The sequence below is a fragment of the Motacilla alba genome, chromosome 4 (assembly GCF_015832195.1).
Source record: "Motacilla alba alba isolate MOTALB_02 chromosome 4, Motacilla_alba_V1.0_pri, whole genome shotgun sequence".
NCBI classification, from domain to species: Eukaryota; Metazoa; Chordata; class Aves; order Passeriformes; family Motacillidae; genus Motacilla; species Motacilla alba.
Window position 1 is genome coordinate 44,898,811 of NC_052019.1, and position 18,612 is coordinate 44,917,422.

Below are 18,612 nucleotides of genomic sequence, written 5' to 3' on the forward strand. Positions count from 1 at the left end.
TGGCGCATGCGCGCCGCCCGGTGCAAGATGTCGGCGCAGGGGGACTGTGAGTTCCTGGTGAAGCGGGCCCGGGAGCTGGTGCCGGGGGATCTGTGGGCGGCCAAGGCCTGGCTCATCACGGCGCGGAGCCTCTACCCCGCCGACTTCAACATACAGGTGAGCGCCGCCGCTGTCGCACGCGCTCGGTACCGGGGCCCCCGCGCCCCTCCCCTGCGCGGTCTCGGTGCGGCCTTGCCTGATTGACAGGCAGCTCGGCCAATGGGAGCAGGGGGGCGGGACCGCGGAGTGCCGCGGTGCCTTCGCGATTAAAAAACAAAAGGAACGCCTTTACTGCCGCTACTGCTGCTAGTTAAAGTAGCTCTCCGTATTATGGCTTTTGTGGCGTCTTGGGGGCTTTTCTTTGCATTTGACTGCCTTCAAACCCTGGTCAAAGGACTCTTTGAGTTCCAGGTTTTCAGTTTATGTAAAAATTAAGCCGGCGTGTTCGCAGAGCCGTGGAATGTAAAGGGTTGGTTTAAAGATCATCTGTTCCATCCCCACTTCCATGGGCAGGGCCACTTCCCACTAGACTAGGTTGCTCCAGGCTCCATCCGACCTGGGCTTGAACACTTCCCGAGATGGGGCTCGCACGGCTTCTCCGGGCAGCCTGTTCCTGTGTCTCAGCACTCTCACACTAGAGAATTTCATCATTATATGTAATCTAAAGTTCCCCTCTTACAGTTTGTACCCATTACTACTTGTCCAGGCACTTCCTCATGAGGAGTCGTTCTCTGACTTCTCCGTTGGCCTCCTTTAGATACTAGAAGGTTGTCAGTGTTAATAATATTAAGTATATTGTCAAGCAGAATTTAATGCCTAAATTAATGTGTGATTAAATAGTCTAATGTGCCTTCTGATTTCTCCAGCATATGTTGAAGTCCTTTAATTTTCTATATGCAGGCTGCTGTGGCAAATTGAGGGCAGTTTTTTAGAGTGGAGGGACTAGTGTGATTGACAAATGTATTTGGGAAAGCTGATGTTCTGTTCTTGCATGCTGCAGTATGAGATGTACACTATTGAGAGGAATGCTGAGAGGACGGCGTCTGCAGGCAGGCTGCTCTACGACATGTGAGTAATCAGAGCTGGAACTCTATCCCAGGTGCTCCATTCATGGAATCAGTTTGGGAAAGACCTCTGAGATGATTGAGTCCAGACTATGACTAAACACCACTTTGTCAACCAGACCATGGCAGCAGGTGCTACATCCAGTCTTCCCTTAAATATTTTGGGGAGGATGACTCCACCACCTCCCTGGGCAGCCCACTCCAATTCCAATTACCCTTTCAGTGAAGAAATTCCTCCATATGTCCAACCTAAACCTCCCCTGGTGCATCATAAGGCTGTGTCCTCTTGTCCTGTCACTGGTTGCCTTGGAGAAGAGACTGACCCCACCTGTCTACACCCTTGTTTCCCACTTGCAGAAAGTGATAATGTCATTCTTGAGACTTCTTTTCTCAAGGCTAAACAGCCCCAGCTCCCTCAGCCACTCCTCACAGAACTTGTGCTCCAGACCCTTCACCAGGTACATTGCCCTTGCAGATAAATGTCAGGACTTCCAAAAATATAAACTTAGAGTTTTTGAAAATCCGTGTGGATAAATTAAGCACAAAAGGTCTAATTAATTAAAAATAAACTTTAAAAAGGAAGGTTTTATTTTCTGTTTTGCCCAAACACATACTTTTATGGGAAGGTTTTGTCTTTGAGACGGATTTTGAGATCACTGTACATTCCTTGCCTTAAACTTTGTTACAGGTTTGTGAATTTTCCAGACCAACCTGCTGTATGGAGGGAGATCAGTGTTATTACATCAGCATTGAGGAATGACTCCCAGGACAAGCAGACACAGTTTTTAAGAGGTAAGGGTTCTATCCCAAAGTAATCTAAAGATAAGCCCTCTGATTATTTTTCTGGTTTAACAAGTGAATGTCAGTTTTTCTAACTTTGCCTGTGGACTGCAAGGTTTGTTTTTTTTCCCTCAATTCAGTCATAAGACTTCATTTGGTGTGTTAGGCTTAGGAAGACAAAGGGACATGACAAGATTCCCATTGCTTTGTCTCTGATATGGGTAGGCTTACTCTGCCAGGACAAGAAGCACATAGAAGAGCAATTGAATAGGAAATAAGTGGAATGGGACCTAAAAATCATCATCCTAAAGACTGCAGAGAACAGTGTATGATTGTAAAAATGGGGTGAATTCTTGTTGATGTAGTGAGGGATATAAAAATGAATGGTGTCCAGAAGGGCTTGGCATTCACTGCTGGCAGCCACAGGCAGTCTTGAAAGCAGGATTTACACCTGAGAAACTATAATCTGCTGTTTGAATACGTGCTTCAGAAGCTCTAAGAATATTCCAGTTACGAAAAAATTTGATTTTTCATGGGGTATACTTTTTCAGAGTGAATACATAAAACATGCAAGGAGATTATGTGAGTTTCTTTTTTGTGTTGCACTGGATGTTTAAATTGAAAAAACCCTACATTTTAGTAATGAAAGTATTAATTGTAAAAGTAGAATTAAAAAAAAAAAAAAAGAACAGTTTTGAGAAAGCATCTTGAAATGTCAAATACTGAAGTATTGGGATTTTGAGTATTCCACTTACTAGCAGTCTTACTTGTCAATTCAAGTTCCTTGCACCCAAATAAACATTATTACAGATAAATATTTATTTGGTCTCCTCTGAAAGAAACAGACTTTTTTTCAGTGTTAAAAGCTGAAAAAGCATAAGGAAATCCCTTTTTAATCAGCAAAGCGAGGTGATGTCCATGGTCTTTTATGCTTTGTCAGTCATCTTTACAATTCAGACACAACAAGTTAAATGTTTTGGTTTTTTTTTTAGGATTATTTGAGACCCTTCCTGGACGGGTCCAGTGTGAAATGCTCCTGAAGGCAACAGAGCAGTGCTTTAACACATTAGAGAGGGCAGAGATGCTCCTTCTGCTTCTGCGGCGTTTCCCAGAGACCGTGGTGCAACATGGGGTAAGAGAAGAGAAGAGGAACACATAGGAATTTTTAAGGATATTGGCACTCGCTTTTTTGAGGTTCTGCTGAAATGTTTTCCTTTGCCTTAATGAGAGGATGGGTCTTTTTATTCAGGTTTAATTGTTGCTAATAGTTCAGACTGCTGAATCTTGAGCTTTCCACCGGGAAGGATTTGGGCAGAATACAAATGGAAGCAAATAAAACAATAATTTGTTTTATAAATGAAAGAGTATCAGTCATATATTGCTTTCACATGTCTGTGTGTGTCTTTACTGAAACAGTTTCATGCACAGTTTTTCTCTTGGTCTTGTTTTGCTATCTTCTGACATTGCTTTTCACCTGCTATCAAGTGTGGATAGTTTAACTATGTATTTGAAGACTCGCACATGCTGTTGCCATAGAATTGTTACTGAATTACGATTCAACTCCACTGAATTGCAGTTCAAAAAGTTTCTGAAACCACTGGTCCTGTGTTTGATTATCACCTCTGCCCACACAGGTAGGCCTTGGAGAAACATTATTAGATGCTGAAAGTATTGAAGACCAAGAATCTCCAGTGAATTGTTTTAGAAAATTATTTGGTAAGAGAATATTCATGCTCTTGCTTTACAGTGCAACTTTTTAGTGTGGCAGTGTTCTGAGGTCAGTAAACTTCTTTCATGATATTGTGATTGGAAAACTGCTTTAGTCAGAAGAGGCTCAGGCTGTGTCAGTCCAGGCTGGCCTTATGGTACAAATTGGTTCTAGAGCCATTCATGTGAGGTTCTTTCTGGTGTATGGTCAGCCAGAGATGAAGGCTCCTATTGCTGATTGAGAAACCTTACCTAGGAGAAATAGAACAAAAAACTCCACAAACTTAAAGGATTTTTTTGTTTGTTTTCTATTTTAGTTTGTGATGTTCTTCCTCTGATAATTAACAACCCTGATGTACGACTTCCTGCCAGCTTGTTATATAAATACCTGAATAAAGCAGCAGAATTTTATATTAATTACGTAACTAGATCTACACAGACAGAAAGTCAATATCAAGGTAAGAATATTTTCACAAAATCAAGCTTTCTTAGAATGTGTCTTAGTACCACTGATGTCCGTAAATAAAAAATGCATTGTTTTTATGTTAATATATCCCACAGACAAGGATACCACTAATAGTAGTATTTAGTGTTTCCTAGTTCTCTGATTCCAAAATACCAAGATGGTGCTTCAGCTACTTAGTCATGATGCTTCAGCAAGTGAGAGGTGGGACAAAATGTCCAAAATGTCCTTATCTGGCCTATCAGCTCTCTTGTACAAAGAGGCAGAAATGCCTGCTGCTCCCTGTTAGCCTTCTGTGTAAGGAATGGTTACCCTGAAAGCTCCAACATAATTTTTACATGTCTTCTTCTTGAAAATGAATCAGTCTGTTTGATTTCCTTATGAAGAGAAAAATGTGCTGGTTTTCCTAGGTTCACAAGATTCCTCTGATATTATGTCTCCAAGCAAGCGCAGCTCTCAGAAATATGTAATAGATGGTCTCACAGAGAAATCATCCCAGATTACAGATCCTTGGGAGAGGCTGTTTAAAATCTTGTCCGTGGTGGGAATGAGGTGTGAGTGGCAAATGGATAAAGGAAGAAGGTAAGAAAGCTCTACTTTGCTGGGTATTTCCCCTTGTGGAGGTTTTGCCTTTTTTGATTCTTAATGAGAACAATTCTCATTGAAAAACAAATTTTAACACAAGAACATTTTTAGTAAGTTCACAGCAGCTTTTCTTTCAAGACCGTATAATGTAAAGCAAAAATGGGAGTGCTCTAGAGAGCACTTTCAAATTAGTCTCTAAAATGAACTTCTGATGATGAAGGTCATGCATAAGCACTATAGTGCTGTGGGGTAACCTTCCGTATGTGCCACAGTAAAGAGAAGCATGGTAAATGTTTTGTGAAATTTCACTAGCATGTATTCCCAACTTCCACTGACTTGATGCTGGGGGATATCCTCAGCAGAAACATTGAGATTTTCATATTCACTATGCATTCTTCTCTTTAGTTGCAGAGTCTGTGTAACATCGTGAATTCTTGTTATCTCTCTTCCCCTCAGAAGTTATGGTGACATTCTGCATCGAATGAAAGATCTCTGCAGATACATCAGTAACTTTGATAGTGAAGCCCACATTAAATACAAGAATCAAGTAGTGTATTCCACGATGTTGGTCTTCTTTAAAAATGCTTTTCAGTATGTCAGCAACATCCAGCCATCACTCTTTCAAGGTTAGTTTCTAATGTTTCAACTTCTGTAATGAGCCTTCGTGGGTTCATTGCTAATATCTTAAAGTTATTTTCTCATTAGTATTTTGAAACTGTCATCTCACAAAGCAACATTTACATGTTGTTATGACTTGTTATAATTCTCCCAAGCCATTAATCTTGCCAACAGTAGTTCATAACAAATGTGTAGAGGATCAGACCAAAGATCAGTCTAGCTCAGCATTGTGGTTTCCACCTTGGCCAGCAGCAGTTGATTGTCTAGCACGGGGAAAGTAACAGACCAGATGTTACGGGGAACATCCCTAGGATTGATTCCTATTCTTCCATGAGCATCATGTTTTTTCATTTCTCCTCTGGTTTTGTTTCTATGTAGCTGACATTTTCCTGCATTCCTTCAGTCAAAATAAGTGAAGATATTTTTGCACGGGGAACACACAAATTAAGCAAATGAAACTGAATAGGAAAAGATTTCCTGACATTCACAAGCTTCCACCTTGTCTTTCTTTATACAGCTTAAGCATAATCTTTGAGGTGTGTTTTGCACATTACTCCTAATTAGTAATTAATTGGTAAATTGAATGTTTAACATATGTGTGTTACCTGTGCATTTTCCTACCCACTCGCATCTGCATTTTGGACATACTAGATTGCTTGGAGCACCTTGGATTGCTTTTTTTGGGATTGATTGGACTTTTCAGGAGTGGCTGAAGCTGAGGAAAGTTTTTTTTAAGCTCCATTTTGTTTTAGAACTTACTGAAATAAACAGCATCACAAAGAGGAAATTTCAGCTCTTAATTATGTGATGGGAAATTCCTTGCAACAATAACAATTGTCGCTATAGGTAATTAGTATTATTAATACTACCGTTACTGATTTATATTAAAATTACAGTTTTAATTATGTGTGTTGTGATCATAACTTTCATCACATTTTTCTGTGTGGAGCAAATGATCATTTGAGTAAGGAAGTGGTCAATACAAATGATGGGTTTCAAACAACTGTACAGTGTGTTGGGTGATCAGTTGAACAATGTCAGTAGATAGCTAAGCTCAGAGGACAAATGACATGGCAACTGGTATGCAAAGAACATAGTCACTTTAACAAATACAGGAGCTAATTAACTAATGAATCAAGTTTTTTTGTTCTGTCCAGAAGAAAGAAAGGTTATGGTGGGCAGGAGGATACTTCAGGTGTGCATGTAATTTTAGCTGCTTGATTCCAAGTTGAAGAAGAAAGGAAGTAACGAACTAGTGAAAATGTTCCTTTCTAAGTTGTACAATTGAGTATTTCAAAGCTCACATTTTCTGACTGAACCACCAGACAAAGAATGCATACCGAGGTCACAGATTGCAGTTCCTTTGGTGCAACTTTTCTGGTACCCTCTGTCATTTTTTGATATCAGGAACGTATTTCCAAGACATCTTTTACTCATTTCTGCTTTAGCACTGAATTCCAGTGGTATTGAGTGCCTTTCATGTCTTCTCTATCATTAGAATTTTTCCTCCTTCTCTCTGGAGGGCTTACTGTAGAAATGTAGAATCCTACATATTTTGGAAGCATGGTCATAGATAAAAGCGCTGTCTCCTCATCTGTGAAGATTAGATCTGTGACTCTCTTCTCATGTGTGTGGATTTGCAAGAGGCCTCTCGAGGGAAAACTTTTCAATGCATTTCTCTTACATAATTTGTTGCTGGAGACTTGAGAAATGAATGAGGCAATTCACACCTCTCATAACTTTGAGGCTGCCTCCAGGCTTGGCAGGAGTTGCTATTTGGGCTGACGCTTTTGGGGGTTTATTTATAACACTCTTTGCTAGAAAACAATTAAAAACTCTGTAAGCTTTGATTCTAGAACTCAGACAGAAAAACACAATGCTGCTCTTTGTATGCCTGTGTAACTTTCAGTACTGTAAGAGGAGATCTGCAGCCCCAGTCAAGTGTGACTGTGGATTTTCTTTTGTTTTAGGACTGGAGGTTTTGGAATAAAGACTGCAGTGCACTTCTGGTGCTGGGAGGAGAACACTTGTTTGGAAAGCAAAGCACTTAGCTGGCATTAATTTAAGTCAGTATGAGTAAAAGAAAAACCCTTTTTTTTTTCTTCTCAGGTGTTAGAACTAGGCAGCTTTTGAGATTCTAGTGGTGAAACTCTTCCAGCATCCCAGTTGTGGTACTTTGCATCCATGAGGAACAGATATGAATCCTCTGTGTTATGTCTTGGCTCTATTTTCAGTTTTCACACGTGAGATTCTGACATAATGGAATACATGATGGTACAGGAGAAGTGATTGCAGTGTGCTGTAGGTGCAATTTCAATGGTGGTATTTATTGACCTGGTTATTGTGGTTGTATTTTTTGACCTGTATTTGTTAAGTAGAGCAAATTGGCTGTTTCTTCTAACAGGAGCTTCTATTGTAGTGAACTCCTTGCAGATCACTTTTGAGTAGATGGGAAAAGCTTAATAGAAGTTTTTTTTTAATGTCAAGAGATAAAATGAATCATCTACTAAACTCTCAAATTAGTTATTTGCAGTTACAAATGAGACCTTAGCCTCATGTCTTTCTGCAAATAGAAGAAATGCACAAACTGAAAATACTTGTTTGCACTACTATCTTACCTGACAGAGATTTGAGAAAGAGAAAACAGATTAAAGGATTCCTCTTCCCTTTACATTCCTCTTTGATTGAGCTTTGCACATCCATAGCAGCTTGATTGTGCAGAAGGAGAAAATGGTTTTGGAAGGAAAGCTGTCTCACTAGTGATCACATATCAGTTTTGTTTGAGATTAAGAAGTATTGTTCCTATTTTATGTCTAATGAAACTTAAACACTGGGGAGGGAAATAATAGGTACCAGATCCTGCTGGATGTTCTGTGACAACAGTGAAAGTTGAAATTGTTTTCTATGTTTCAAAGTGAGGCTTTTCTATTTTTTGCGAGTGAAGATGAGCTCTGGCAGTCAACTGAAGGTTTAATTCTGTTTACTAAAATCGGTGGGGACAAAGCTGACACTGGGTGATCCTACTGGGGAAATCTTGTCATAAAATACACAAACTTCTTTGTGGGGTCGGTGCCTGTCAGCATATTGCTTTGGTTTCTCATTAGAAATATTTCGAGAATATTGTTGTGCTTTGCCATATTTGTGGCTGTTAACTTCAGAGCCATTTGTGCTTCAGAGTTCATCTGTTGAATAATTGTACTTATTTCAAGCAAATAATGCTTGATCAGAGAACACCTGCTGCCTGAGTATATCTTGTGACTGCCTCACAATAAAGGGATTTAGAAATACTCTGAAGCTCTCAATCATATTCTGGTGATGTCTGGTAAATGGACTCTGACCTTCACTGCATGGCTGCATTGGGGAAGTCATAGCTTTACCAGCATAGTTCAAGCAATTTAAGTGACTTAATTTAAAAGATTGTTTTTCTGTAGCATTATAGTCATTACTTGTGAAGGAAAAAAACCGCAGCTTGCTGTAGGCATAAGACCTTTCAGATCAGTTTAGGGCAATTGTGAATTAATTTATCTTTAAATCCAGGTCCAAATGCTCCAAACCAAACTCCACTGGTTCTTCTCGAGGATGTGCCCAACATCTATGGTGATACAGATATTGATCGTAACAAACACATACACAAAAAAAGGAAACTTGCTGAAGGAAGAGAAAAAACAATGGTAACTTTTGTAGACTTTTTAATTCATAACAAGAATGGCATTGTTACTGGAATTTGAACAACACTGGTTTTGACATAGATGTAAAAGACATTTTTAGAGCTACCCTGAATTAGCTGTTTATGACCACAATTTTCAAACATTTTTTTCCCAAAGCCAGCAAGAATGAAACCATTTTTGCAGCAATTGCTATAGACACATGTTCTGCTGTGAATAACTTAAAGGAGTTCAGCAGAGGCACTTAAAAAAGTAGCTAAAGCAGTCAGATATTCTGCAGGTAAACTTCCAAAGTAACTGGCTTTTCACGACTGGAACTGTCAATACATCTATTGCTTTAATAGTAGAAAATTACTATTTTATAGAATTTCTCTGCTATAAAGAGAATACAAGGATTTCCTTTGCATTATGCCACTGTAGGCTTAAATTGAGTCATAAAGTGTGAAGTGTTTATGTACTTCAGCAGATAATCTGGCTGAAGCTCAGTGGTGGTAAACAGAATAAATTTGTTTGGGATACTGCTCGTCACACTGTGCCACTGAGTTCTTGGTAGCAAACCAGATGGATCTAACCTTAAAACAAGCTAAGTGAAAAATCACTTAAAGCCACTTAAGCTAGGACTGTAGCACCTCTATACATAATTGTTTTCTTGTGTTCAGTGGAACTTCTGTGACTTTAGAGTCCTCTGAAGAAAGTATAAATTAAGAAGTTCATATTTGTGTTTTATGTTGACTTCTAAGCAGAGCTCAGATGATGAGGATCCCTCTGGGAAGGCAAGAAGTCGCCATATTACAGTAAATAAGGCTGATCTTGCAAACTCTATTGAAGTATTAGAGAGTTTCAAACTGGCAAGGGAGAGCTGGGAGCTGCTTTATTCTCTGGAATCACTTGACAAAGGTAAGGTAACTGCATTTAGAATTGCATCTAGACTTCATTGCTCTGCATAGAAATCACTTTTTTAGTGTTAAAATGGAATTCCTGCCATTTTGAGTCCTTAAAATTGAAATTGCTTTGTGTCCTGAGTACTTCTGATAAAAGTTCCAGTTAAAAGCTTTGTTAGTTTTTGTGTTTCTGAATATTTTGTTGCTGTATTGCATTTCATTGCATCTTTGCTTAATCACCCCTACTTCTCTTGGAGCATTTGGTCAGTAGTAGGGCTGATAGTGCTCAGTGAGGATGTGCTGCTTTAGTTCATGATTAAGGACATGTATTTTTACTGTGTCTCCCTTTCTGATAATAACTGGTGTGATAATCTTGAAAAGAATTTCTCTCCTAAAAAGCAGGCAAACAGTACCACCTAGCTGCTTTTAGGTTTGTTGGACACTGTGAAGAGAAGTGTAATGAAAAAATGAGTGTATAGGAAGAGAGTATCCTATATGTCAAGGATTTCATCCTCTTACTGTTTTGGTGCCATTTTTTCCATTCTTAAATTCAGCTTTTTAATATATATTTATATATATATATATATATATATTATATATATATAATTGATGTTTAACCCAAAGCTGTGAATTGTTTCATGTTCTCTTTTGCTTTTTCTTCTCTAATCACTTAACACAGAATTCACGAGAATTTGTTTGTCATGGAAGACAGAAACCTGGCTTTGGTTAAGAATCTTTCTTACAGACATGATCATCTACCAGGTAAAAAAAATATGCTATAAACTAGGAAAAACACCACCATTGTGTTGCTCTTCCTTCTAGTAAATAGCAATTTACTTCTTTCTTGTAAATAGTAATTCTGATTAGCCAGTTTGACTGCTTATAGTGTCTACTGATTTTATGCCTTAAAGTATGACTCTTCTGGGGTTAGGGCTACACTGTTTGCACCACAGGCTTGGTACCCTGCTTTGGATATTCCTGTCCCAATAGCTGTTGTTTGAGTCCAGCTAACTTTGGCATGTGGAAAAACATCTATGTTCTCCACCAAAATTATGCCGACTGTGCTCATTCCAATACCATCTACAGAAGAAAGCTTATTCTTTATTTTTCCTTTGTGAGCCTTTTATTTTTGCCTCTACAAGAGCTATTTCAAACTTTATTAGTCTAAATAAAGTAATTATTAATTCAAGAATATAATTATTTGATTCATTTACAAATATGATTTTGTAAACTGTCTTTTTAAAGAAGAATTTTGTTTGTCTTCTGACTGCCTTGTAAATGATTGACCCACACACAGTCTTGTACACAGCTCATCACTGGAGATTATTAGTTTAGATTAAAATTTTGAAGGCTTGTTACTTGTTCACACTCCATTTTGAAAGCTTCCTGTAAGATAATTTTTTCTCTATCTCTCTACTTATTGTATAGAAAAGACCCTAACAGGTTGTTTTTTTTAATACTCTTTTTCAAAGGGGCAGTACAAAAAAGCAATTAGCAGCCTACATCACTTGGCAGCTCTTCAGGGCTCTCATTCTCCCCAGCAAATTACAGGACAAGGATCTTTAGAAAATCAGAGAGCGCTAATCCAGTTGGCATCGTGCCACTTTGCCCTTGGAGAATATCGGGTACGTACAGCATTCCACACCCTGGGCCTTCATCACCTGGCCCTGTGGTTCCCATTTCTCTTTTCCCTTAGAATTTTCCTGTGAGCCTGCTTTCAGCAGGATATCAAACATAAGCCAGGGTCTGCTGAAAGATCCATGCTTTACTGGAATTATACTTCATGCCACATTAACTGACTGTCCATTAGCAACTCTATATATATGTGCATAGTCTTTTTGATAGTAAAGATTTGGGGGGTTAGTTATGATTTTTCATGGCTACATGTGTTTGAGTTGTCTGTAAATGTAACCTTAATTTGTATTCTTTAACTTTATTGAATCAGTTCCTAAATTGAGGGCAAATTATTTTAGGTACAGGCTTCATGTGGCAGGTGAAAGAAAAAGTAAAGGAACTTCTGTGATAATCTTAAAAGAGAGTTAGTTGATGATATGAGAGACATATGAGTTGATGAGAGTTGATGATATGAGAGACACGAGAACAATATTGTCTGGCCTGACCTCTGAACTTGCTCTACTTTTGCAATAGATACTTTGTGGTTTTAATATTGCAGGAGTGCATGGTGGTCTGAGGTCAGTCAGAGTCAGCACTGACAATAAAGGCTCTGTCTCTTAGGATCTAACGTCATCCTAGTACTGCTGGACAAGTGCTTTTGTCCCTTCCACTTTAATACTTTCTCACTGGAAATGTGATCATTTATTCCCACAGACTCCTTGCTAGGAAATAGCATTAAAAATTCATTGAATTTTTAATTCTTTTATGCTGTCAGATTGCCATTTTCCTTTATATTTTTACCATGAACAAAATAAATTTTACAAAACTATTTTAATAATTCATTAAAAAACTTAACCCTTAAAAACAAAATAATTTTTGATTGCGGTTACATTGATCTTACCCTCTTGAAATGAAGAATGCCAATACAATTTTTTCACAATTAAAATGATGTATGTAGGCTTTCAGAGGTTGTTTAGTGACAGCTAAGTCTTTTTGCTTAGCCAGATTGTACTGTGTATTAAGTCAAGTTCTAGCAAAGAATTTTGTGATTGTTTTGTCCTTTTGTGATGTCTGAAATTTTTTATCATTATTAACATATCTGAATATTTAAGAACTTTAAACTAAATTTAGCATTATCATGTCCCTTCTTTTACAGCAAACATGTGAAAAAGTGCTTGACCTCATGAGCTGTATTTTACTTCCAATACAAGAAGGAGGTAAAGTACAAGAGGAGCAACCTAAAGTCAAGTCAAAATTCAGGAAAGGTATGGAGTTGCTATTACCCTAAACTCAGCATCAGCTGAATTTTTGTATTATGAAAAGGGAGGAAGTTTTTTTATTTCCTCTTGGTTTTGTATTGAGGTTTTCGTGCTTGTACCTTTTAAAGTATATTGGTGGCAAAGTCCTACCACAGGCAAAGAGAAGTGAAGAAGAAAAATTTGTTTCACTTCACATTTTGAATCAGTCGTAATTTACATTTAAAGCTTTCCTCCCTACCTGAGATGTGGTAATTTTGGATTTGTTTTGCTCCATTTCAATTTCTTTCAACCTACCTGCTGTGAGACTCCTAAAGAACTGTTCTGTTGCAGGGTCTGATTTGAAGCTTTGGCCGTGTACCAGTAGAGCTGTCATGCCTTACTGCCTTCATCTGTTGTTAGCTTGTTTCAAGGTAAGATAGCTCCAAGGTAATTGGAGCTTTCTTGTCCTTAAGGCCTAGTTTATGTATCCTGAAACTGCATGGCCATATCCCAGGGCTGTGCCTCAATCCTTCTTACCTAAGTGGGTTAGGGGAGGGTCTTCTTTTGGAGAAGGGGGAGTGGAGTTTTGATGGAGGAGGGTTTGTTTTCTCCTTTTTTCTCTATTTGTTTTAGTTTTGAGCAGAGACGATAGAAGAGATCTCAAAATCTTTGTCACTGTTCAGACTTCTCTTATAGGTCAGTGGGAGAGGATTTGGTATTTTTGCTGGAAATTTCCAACCTACTTTAGAAGTTTATTTCATTCTGCCTTAATATATACTTTTAAAGAACTTCTGTATTTGCACAGATCTAGGTGAGATAAATCCTGTATGTTTTTGCAAGCAACATGTATTTCCTGATTGTCCGAATGTAATTTTTTTCCCTGAAGCTCAGAGCTTTCACAGACAGCAGAGATGATATGGCCCTGGGCCACGTAGTTGTTCTGCTTCAGCATGAGTGGCCGAGGGGTGAGAACTTGTTCCTGAAAGCCATCAACAAAATCTGCCAGCAAGGAAACTTCCAGTATGAGAATTTTTTCAACTATGTCACAAGTATCCTTTCTCTAAGTAAGAATGTCTTTCACATCCTGTGGTGTAGTGTTGAAGAAGCTGTTAGTTTCCACAGCAGCTCTTTCTCTGAAACATGTTCTGTATTTTTTCTCATTCCAAGAAAATTTCTTGTAGTAGGCTCAGTACATAATGACTGTAAATATGCCTCCTGTGCCCTGGCACTTGAGAGTACCCTTAAGTACACTGCCATGGCATTTCCATTCAGAAAAACAGCAGGAGCTCAGGCTGCTCATGTGAGTGACAGCAATCTCTTCATTAAGAAATGCAGTGTGCATTATGAATATGAATTATGAATTATTAAGAAATAATGTGCATTATGTACAAGGCTGTTAACAAAAAAAGACAAAGTCATACCTGTGCTGCAGACCTGAATGATTTTGGCTCTTGTTTATGAAATGCTTTCTGTGGGTGCAGTATCCAAATAACAATCTAGTGCATCACAACAGGTAACATGTTTGGGTTGAGTAAGATAATGAGCTGTGTCAAAGATCATGCAAAGCATGTCTAATTTATCTATTCAGATATCTGACATAAATTTTGATCATTGTACACACAAATGGACAGTTTCATGTTTAACCTGAATAGGCATCCAGCCATGGGCCTCAGGAAGCAGGTGGGTCTAACTCCTATCTGTTACAACTAAATAAGCTGTGGTATTAAAGGAAAGGAAAAAAAAAACCACACAAAACAAGCACCTAAATAAGGGATCTAAATAGAAAACTAAAAAGGGTGATAATGTGCCACTGTGGTGGCACTTGCTTCAGATGCAGCCTCAGTTTGCACTGCTTTCATAACCTGGAGTGCAGGAAAAGGAAGCGAAACCCAGGGAATTTTGAGATCAGCCTTCTTTACCTCTAACTACATACGAAGAAACAAAGAAAGAAAAACTATCAGATGTGTTCTTCACATCCGATATGGCTTTCTTTGGAAAATGGCTTTCTTTGAAAAGCCATTTCTCATCAGTTTGTGGAGGGTTAGGAATACATGCTGTGATCTTCTCTGGCACTTTTAATAATGAGGTGCTTCAATAGCTTTTCAGTTTGACTCTCCTTTCAGCAATGTGGCTTCAGATGTGAGCATAAGAAAGAATGTTCTCAATCATTGTTTCCCTACTCAAATCTTTAACGTTTTATTCAGATATTGATATGTTGGAGGAATTTGCTTATTTAAGAACACAGGAAGGAGGGAAAATTCATCTGGAACTGCTGCCAAATCAAGCAATGTTGATCAAGTAAGGATAAAAAAGCATTTACTGTTTTCTTTGGCAAAAAAAAAAAGGGAGTATGTTCTGGTTGTCTTTGCTTTCATGTTATCTTCTGGATAGTTTGTCATGTCTTTGAGCTTAAATTTAATTAGTTCAAACAAGGCCGTGAGTTTCTTTTTCTGACTCCTGCTGATCTATGTATTCTTTTGGGGGGGGTTCTTCAGCTTTAATTCCTGCTTTTACAGGACTTTATTTCTGAGTGTGGCATTTGGTTTAGAGTGATTGATATTAAACTGATTACAGCCGTGCTCTTTCAAGTAGACACTTGCACTTCGCAGGAATTCTTCAAATAATTAGGCATGAGTGCAAGGTGTTGTTACTAATTTTGCTGAAGAGTAATGCTGAGCAAAAAAGCACTACTTTGCTTATTTTTGTAAACAAAATTCATGAAAGACCACTGAATTATAAAAAATTTTGACAAAAATATAAATTACAGCTACAGGTAAAAGAAAAAGACAGCTACACTCCAGTAATCTTTCTGTTAGAATTAGCAGGTCATCTTATTCTGCTTAGCTTATTACAAGATGCTGAAGTAAATTAATAATTTTGATAACTTCCTACGTGTTTTTACTTGTTCAGTCTTGACTCAAAACTATCTGCTTACTGGCATAATGTTTCAGAGTATCCTGGTTGTTTATGAGAACTTGTAGTATTATGCTTCCTAAAAGGGGGACTGCTTAAAGTTTGTTGAAATTCCACTTAGGGTCAGTGTATTCTGGCTATTTGCTAACCAGAAATGGGCTGAAGTTTTCAAAATGGGAGCCTAACATCAGACAACAGGATCCAAATTTTAACTAGTAAAGAGATTTTCCAGAGATCTAGGTAACCAACACAAAAATGAGATACTAGGTGTAATTAAAGGAAAAGTAGAAATTCAAATGCTTAATTATGTGACGGAGAATTTTCTCTTTTAAGCTCTAGGTTTTCAAACTCTTACCCTTGCCATATCTCACTGCTTGTAACCAGCTGTGTGAAAACAAGCTTCAGGGCATGCTGCACCACACAGGGTGTTAAGTAATAAGCTTTGCCAGCAAGAGGGCTTAGCACTGAAGACTCCATCTGGTAACTTTTACCTGCTGTCTCCATTTCATTGCAGTAGTTCAGCGCTGTTTCTCTTGGCTCCGTTTGATTGGCGTGGCCGCAGTTACTTTCTGTTCTGTGTTCTGACCCTTCAGTCAGGAAGGAGGTAGGAGGTAGGGAGAAGTGTTTCTAGCAGGACAGAATCTCTCTTTGACCTCCTTTTGATCAGTGATGTTTCCTCAATGACAGAAAGGCTTGTAGAAGAGAAGTCCATTTCTTTGTGCTCACTGAGCCAAAAGAGTCAAATGTCCTGTCCAGCTGGAAAAGCTGTGTACAGCATCTTTCATGTGGCTGTGTAGGGCTAGAAGCACTTCACCAGAGAGCTGATGGAAGGGATAGTTGAGGGCATAAGCCACTGGTCAGAGATGATGTCTACTCCCTTGGTACCGCAGGTGTTTTTTCAGCTGGACTGGCTGTGAGGCCCGGGGCTGGTGTTACCCACCAGTGTTGACCTGGTTAGCTCACAGCCTCCCCCAGCTGGGGTTTTTGATAAAGTGTGCCAGTGTAGCCCTGTTTCCTGGGACAATGGCTGGTAGGCTCAGTATCTGCAGACTGCTTACATCTTTCAAAACTATCACCAGTTCTGGTTGGATGAGCTGCTGCACCATCCTCCCATGAATTAGCAGGGACAGCTCAGATGCTGTTCATTCATGCTCAGAAAGACTCTGAGTTTGACACAACAGGCCAAAGGTAAAGCAGTTGTTCCTTTGTCTGATCTTTTCTCAGCATAAATGTAGTAATCCTGCATCTTAATGGATGGAAAACATATTGCAGATATTATATGTCTTTTATAAGGACTGCTTTTTGTTTGATGACTTACGGCATTTTCTCCCCAGGTGAATTCTTCATTCTTCTTCCAGTACTTCTTTCTAAGTACTTTATACTTCATAGGAAATTATATTCATTTTTCTGAAGTCAGTAAAGCAAACTGCAGTGTGCTTTTATAAAAGATGAAGTAAGATCTTGGTAGTCTGCAGACTTATAATTAGGTTCTGCAAAATATTTCCCTTTGCTCGCATCCACTGTGGGAATGAGAAGGTTCATGGTTTTGGTTTTAACTGGTGATACAGCCAGCTCATTCTGTTTGTGGTATTAACAAGGTTTGTTTTATGAGCTTTGAATCCAGCACCATTAAGTGCTTTTGAACTCCCTTCTAGAAGAGCCAAGTTTCGCAGTTTATCAGATATTCATGTCAGTAGGGACAGTGTTAGCTGGTGAGGCTAAAGAGGAAAAGAGCAATATGCAGGAAACTGCTGCTTAATATCTTGCTCCTCTTTTTGATAAATCTTTCTCTAATTAATCTAATCATCGCCTACCTAATGGCATAAACTTGATGGGAAAGCTGCGGTCTTCCTTTCACTCATATTCCCATCACATCTCTCCTTGGGGACAGAGAAGGTTGCTTTGAAGTGAAACAAAGTATCTTGAAAGTGTAATTTTTACTCTGTGCACATGGGTATGCTTAGTTCTGACTGCAGATCTTGTAAACAGTAGTGAAGACACAATTGCACAGAATTCCTTTTGCAAACATCTGCCACTCTGGGACCAATAACATCTTGCTGGTCCTTTGTATTTTCTGTTTCCCATGTCCATTTTTGCAAGTACTGGACTTACTCATGCCAAGAACTCTTGGAAAATTATCTCATTTGATGGAATCATTTTTGTGGCTATTTACTTCAGGTTATTGTAGCTGTATTAGTGTATTAAATGTTCTGTCTTTATTTGACTTCTATAAGCTCTGTATCCATCGATAAACCATAGATACTAACCCAAATGCCCACCTGTGACATCTGAAGGCGGGCACCTTCCTCAGAATTACATGAATCTAAGTGTGAGTTTTGCTTCTCTGCTCCCTTCATAGCATCTCTGGGGGTGAATGGTGCACTCACTTCTCAGGTGCCTATTAAGATTTAGGTGACATAAGAGACTTAGATTAAGAAGCTAAACCTCTCTCCTCTATACCAAATTTCTCCTTTCTCTTCTCCTTAAGTGGGGTATTGCTCTAGACTGAATCTGTTAGGTTATTATCTTGTTCTAGATAGCACACAGAGATAAAAATTTAATTTCCTGGAGAAGAAAAACCGTCTTTCAGCTGAGACAGCTTTTGGTGGTTAGTTCCTGTAGCCCTGGTCACAAATAGGAGGTTGCTCTGAGCGGGCATTTGTGCTCTGGCATTGTACCATGCTCTAAGAGCTGTTTTTATATGCAGTTAGAATTTGAAAAGGTGGAAAAGTCCATCTGTGGGCTAATGAAAAGATACTTGGGCAACCTTTAACAAATGTACTCAACCCGGCCGATACCCGCTGTGCATGCACTAGGCTTGGGCTCGGCAGCCAATCCCTTGGCTCCAAGCTGTGGGCTCTCCCAGTTTGCTGACATGCTCTTGCCAGTACTGAAGGGAAGCTGTGGTATCTGCAGTGCTCCTCTGATTAAATCTTTTTTGACTGACATGCTTCCTTGGAAGAGCTGTGACAGTTCATCGTAGTACAACTGCGTATTGGTTTTGCACCTGCTGCTGTTCTTTCTCCTGGTGTAACTGTCCAAAAA

General features: G+C 38.9%; 1 protein-coding gene across 7 annotated transcripts in view; it reads left to right on the plus strand.

The window, feature by feature from the left end:
- INTS10 (integrator complex subunit 10) overlaps window positions 1–18,612 on the plus strand; it is a 23,450-nt gene continuing 4,838 nt past the window's right edge. For 4 of the 7 annotated variants that reach the window (XR_005256754.1, XR_005256755.1, XM_038135477.1 and 1 more), the window contains exons 1-16: window positions 1–156; window positions 1,040–1,107; window positions 1,792–1,895; window positions 2,876–3,015; window positions 3,518–3,599; window positions 3,908–4,048; window positions 4,464–4,635; window positions 5,095–5,264; window positions 8,794–8,927; window positions 9,662–9,818; window positions 10,482–10,564; window positions 11,275–11,427; window positions 12,573–12,681; window positions 13,006–13,085; window positions 13,541–13,703; window positions 14,859–14,952. Coding sequence is in view for 5 of the 7 variants with exons in the window: in XM_038135477.1 (XP_037991405.1) it covers window positions 7–156; window positions 1,040–1,107; window positions 1,792–1,895; window positions 2,876–3,015; window positions 3,518–3,599; window positions 3,908–4,048; window positions 4,464–4,635; window positions 5,095–5,264; window positions 8,794–8,927; window positions 9,662–9,818; window positions 10,482–10,564; window positions 11,275–11,427; window positions 12,573–12,681; window positions 13,006–13,085; window positions 13,541–13,703; window positions 14,859–14,952 (2,000 nt within the window). In the remaining 2 variants the exon portion in view is untranslated. Of the gene's footprint in view, window positions 157–1,039; window positions 1,108–1,791; window positions 1,896–2,875; window positions 3,016–3,517; window positions 3,600–3,907; window positions 4,049–4,463; window positions 4,636–5,094; window positions 5,265–8,793; window positions 8,928–9,661; window positions 9,819–10,481; window positions 10,565–11,274; window positions 11,428–12,572; window positions 12,682–13,005; window positions 13,086–13,540; window positions 13,719–14,858; window positions 14,953–18,612 lie in introns of all 7 variants that reach the window. The other 3 variants (XM_038135478.1, XM_038135481.1, XM_038135482.1) reach the window with 2 other exon arrangements.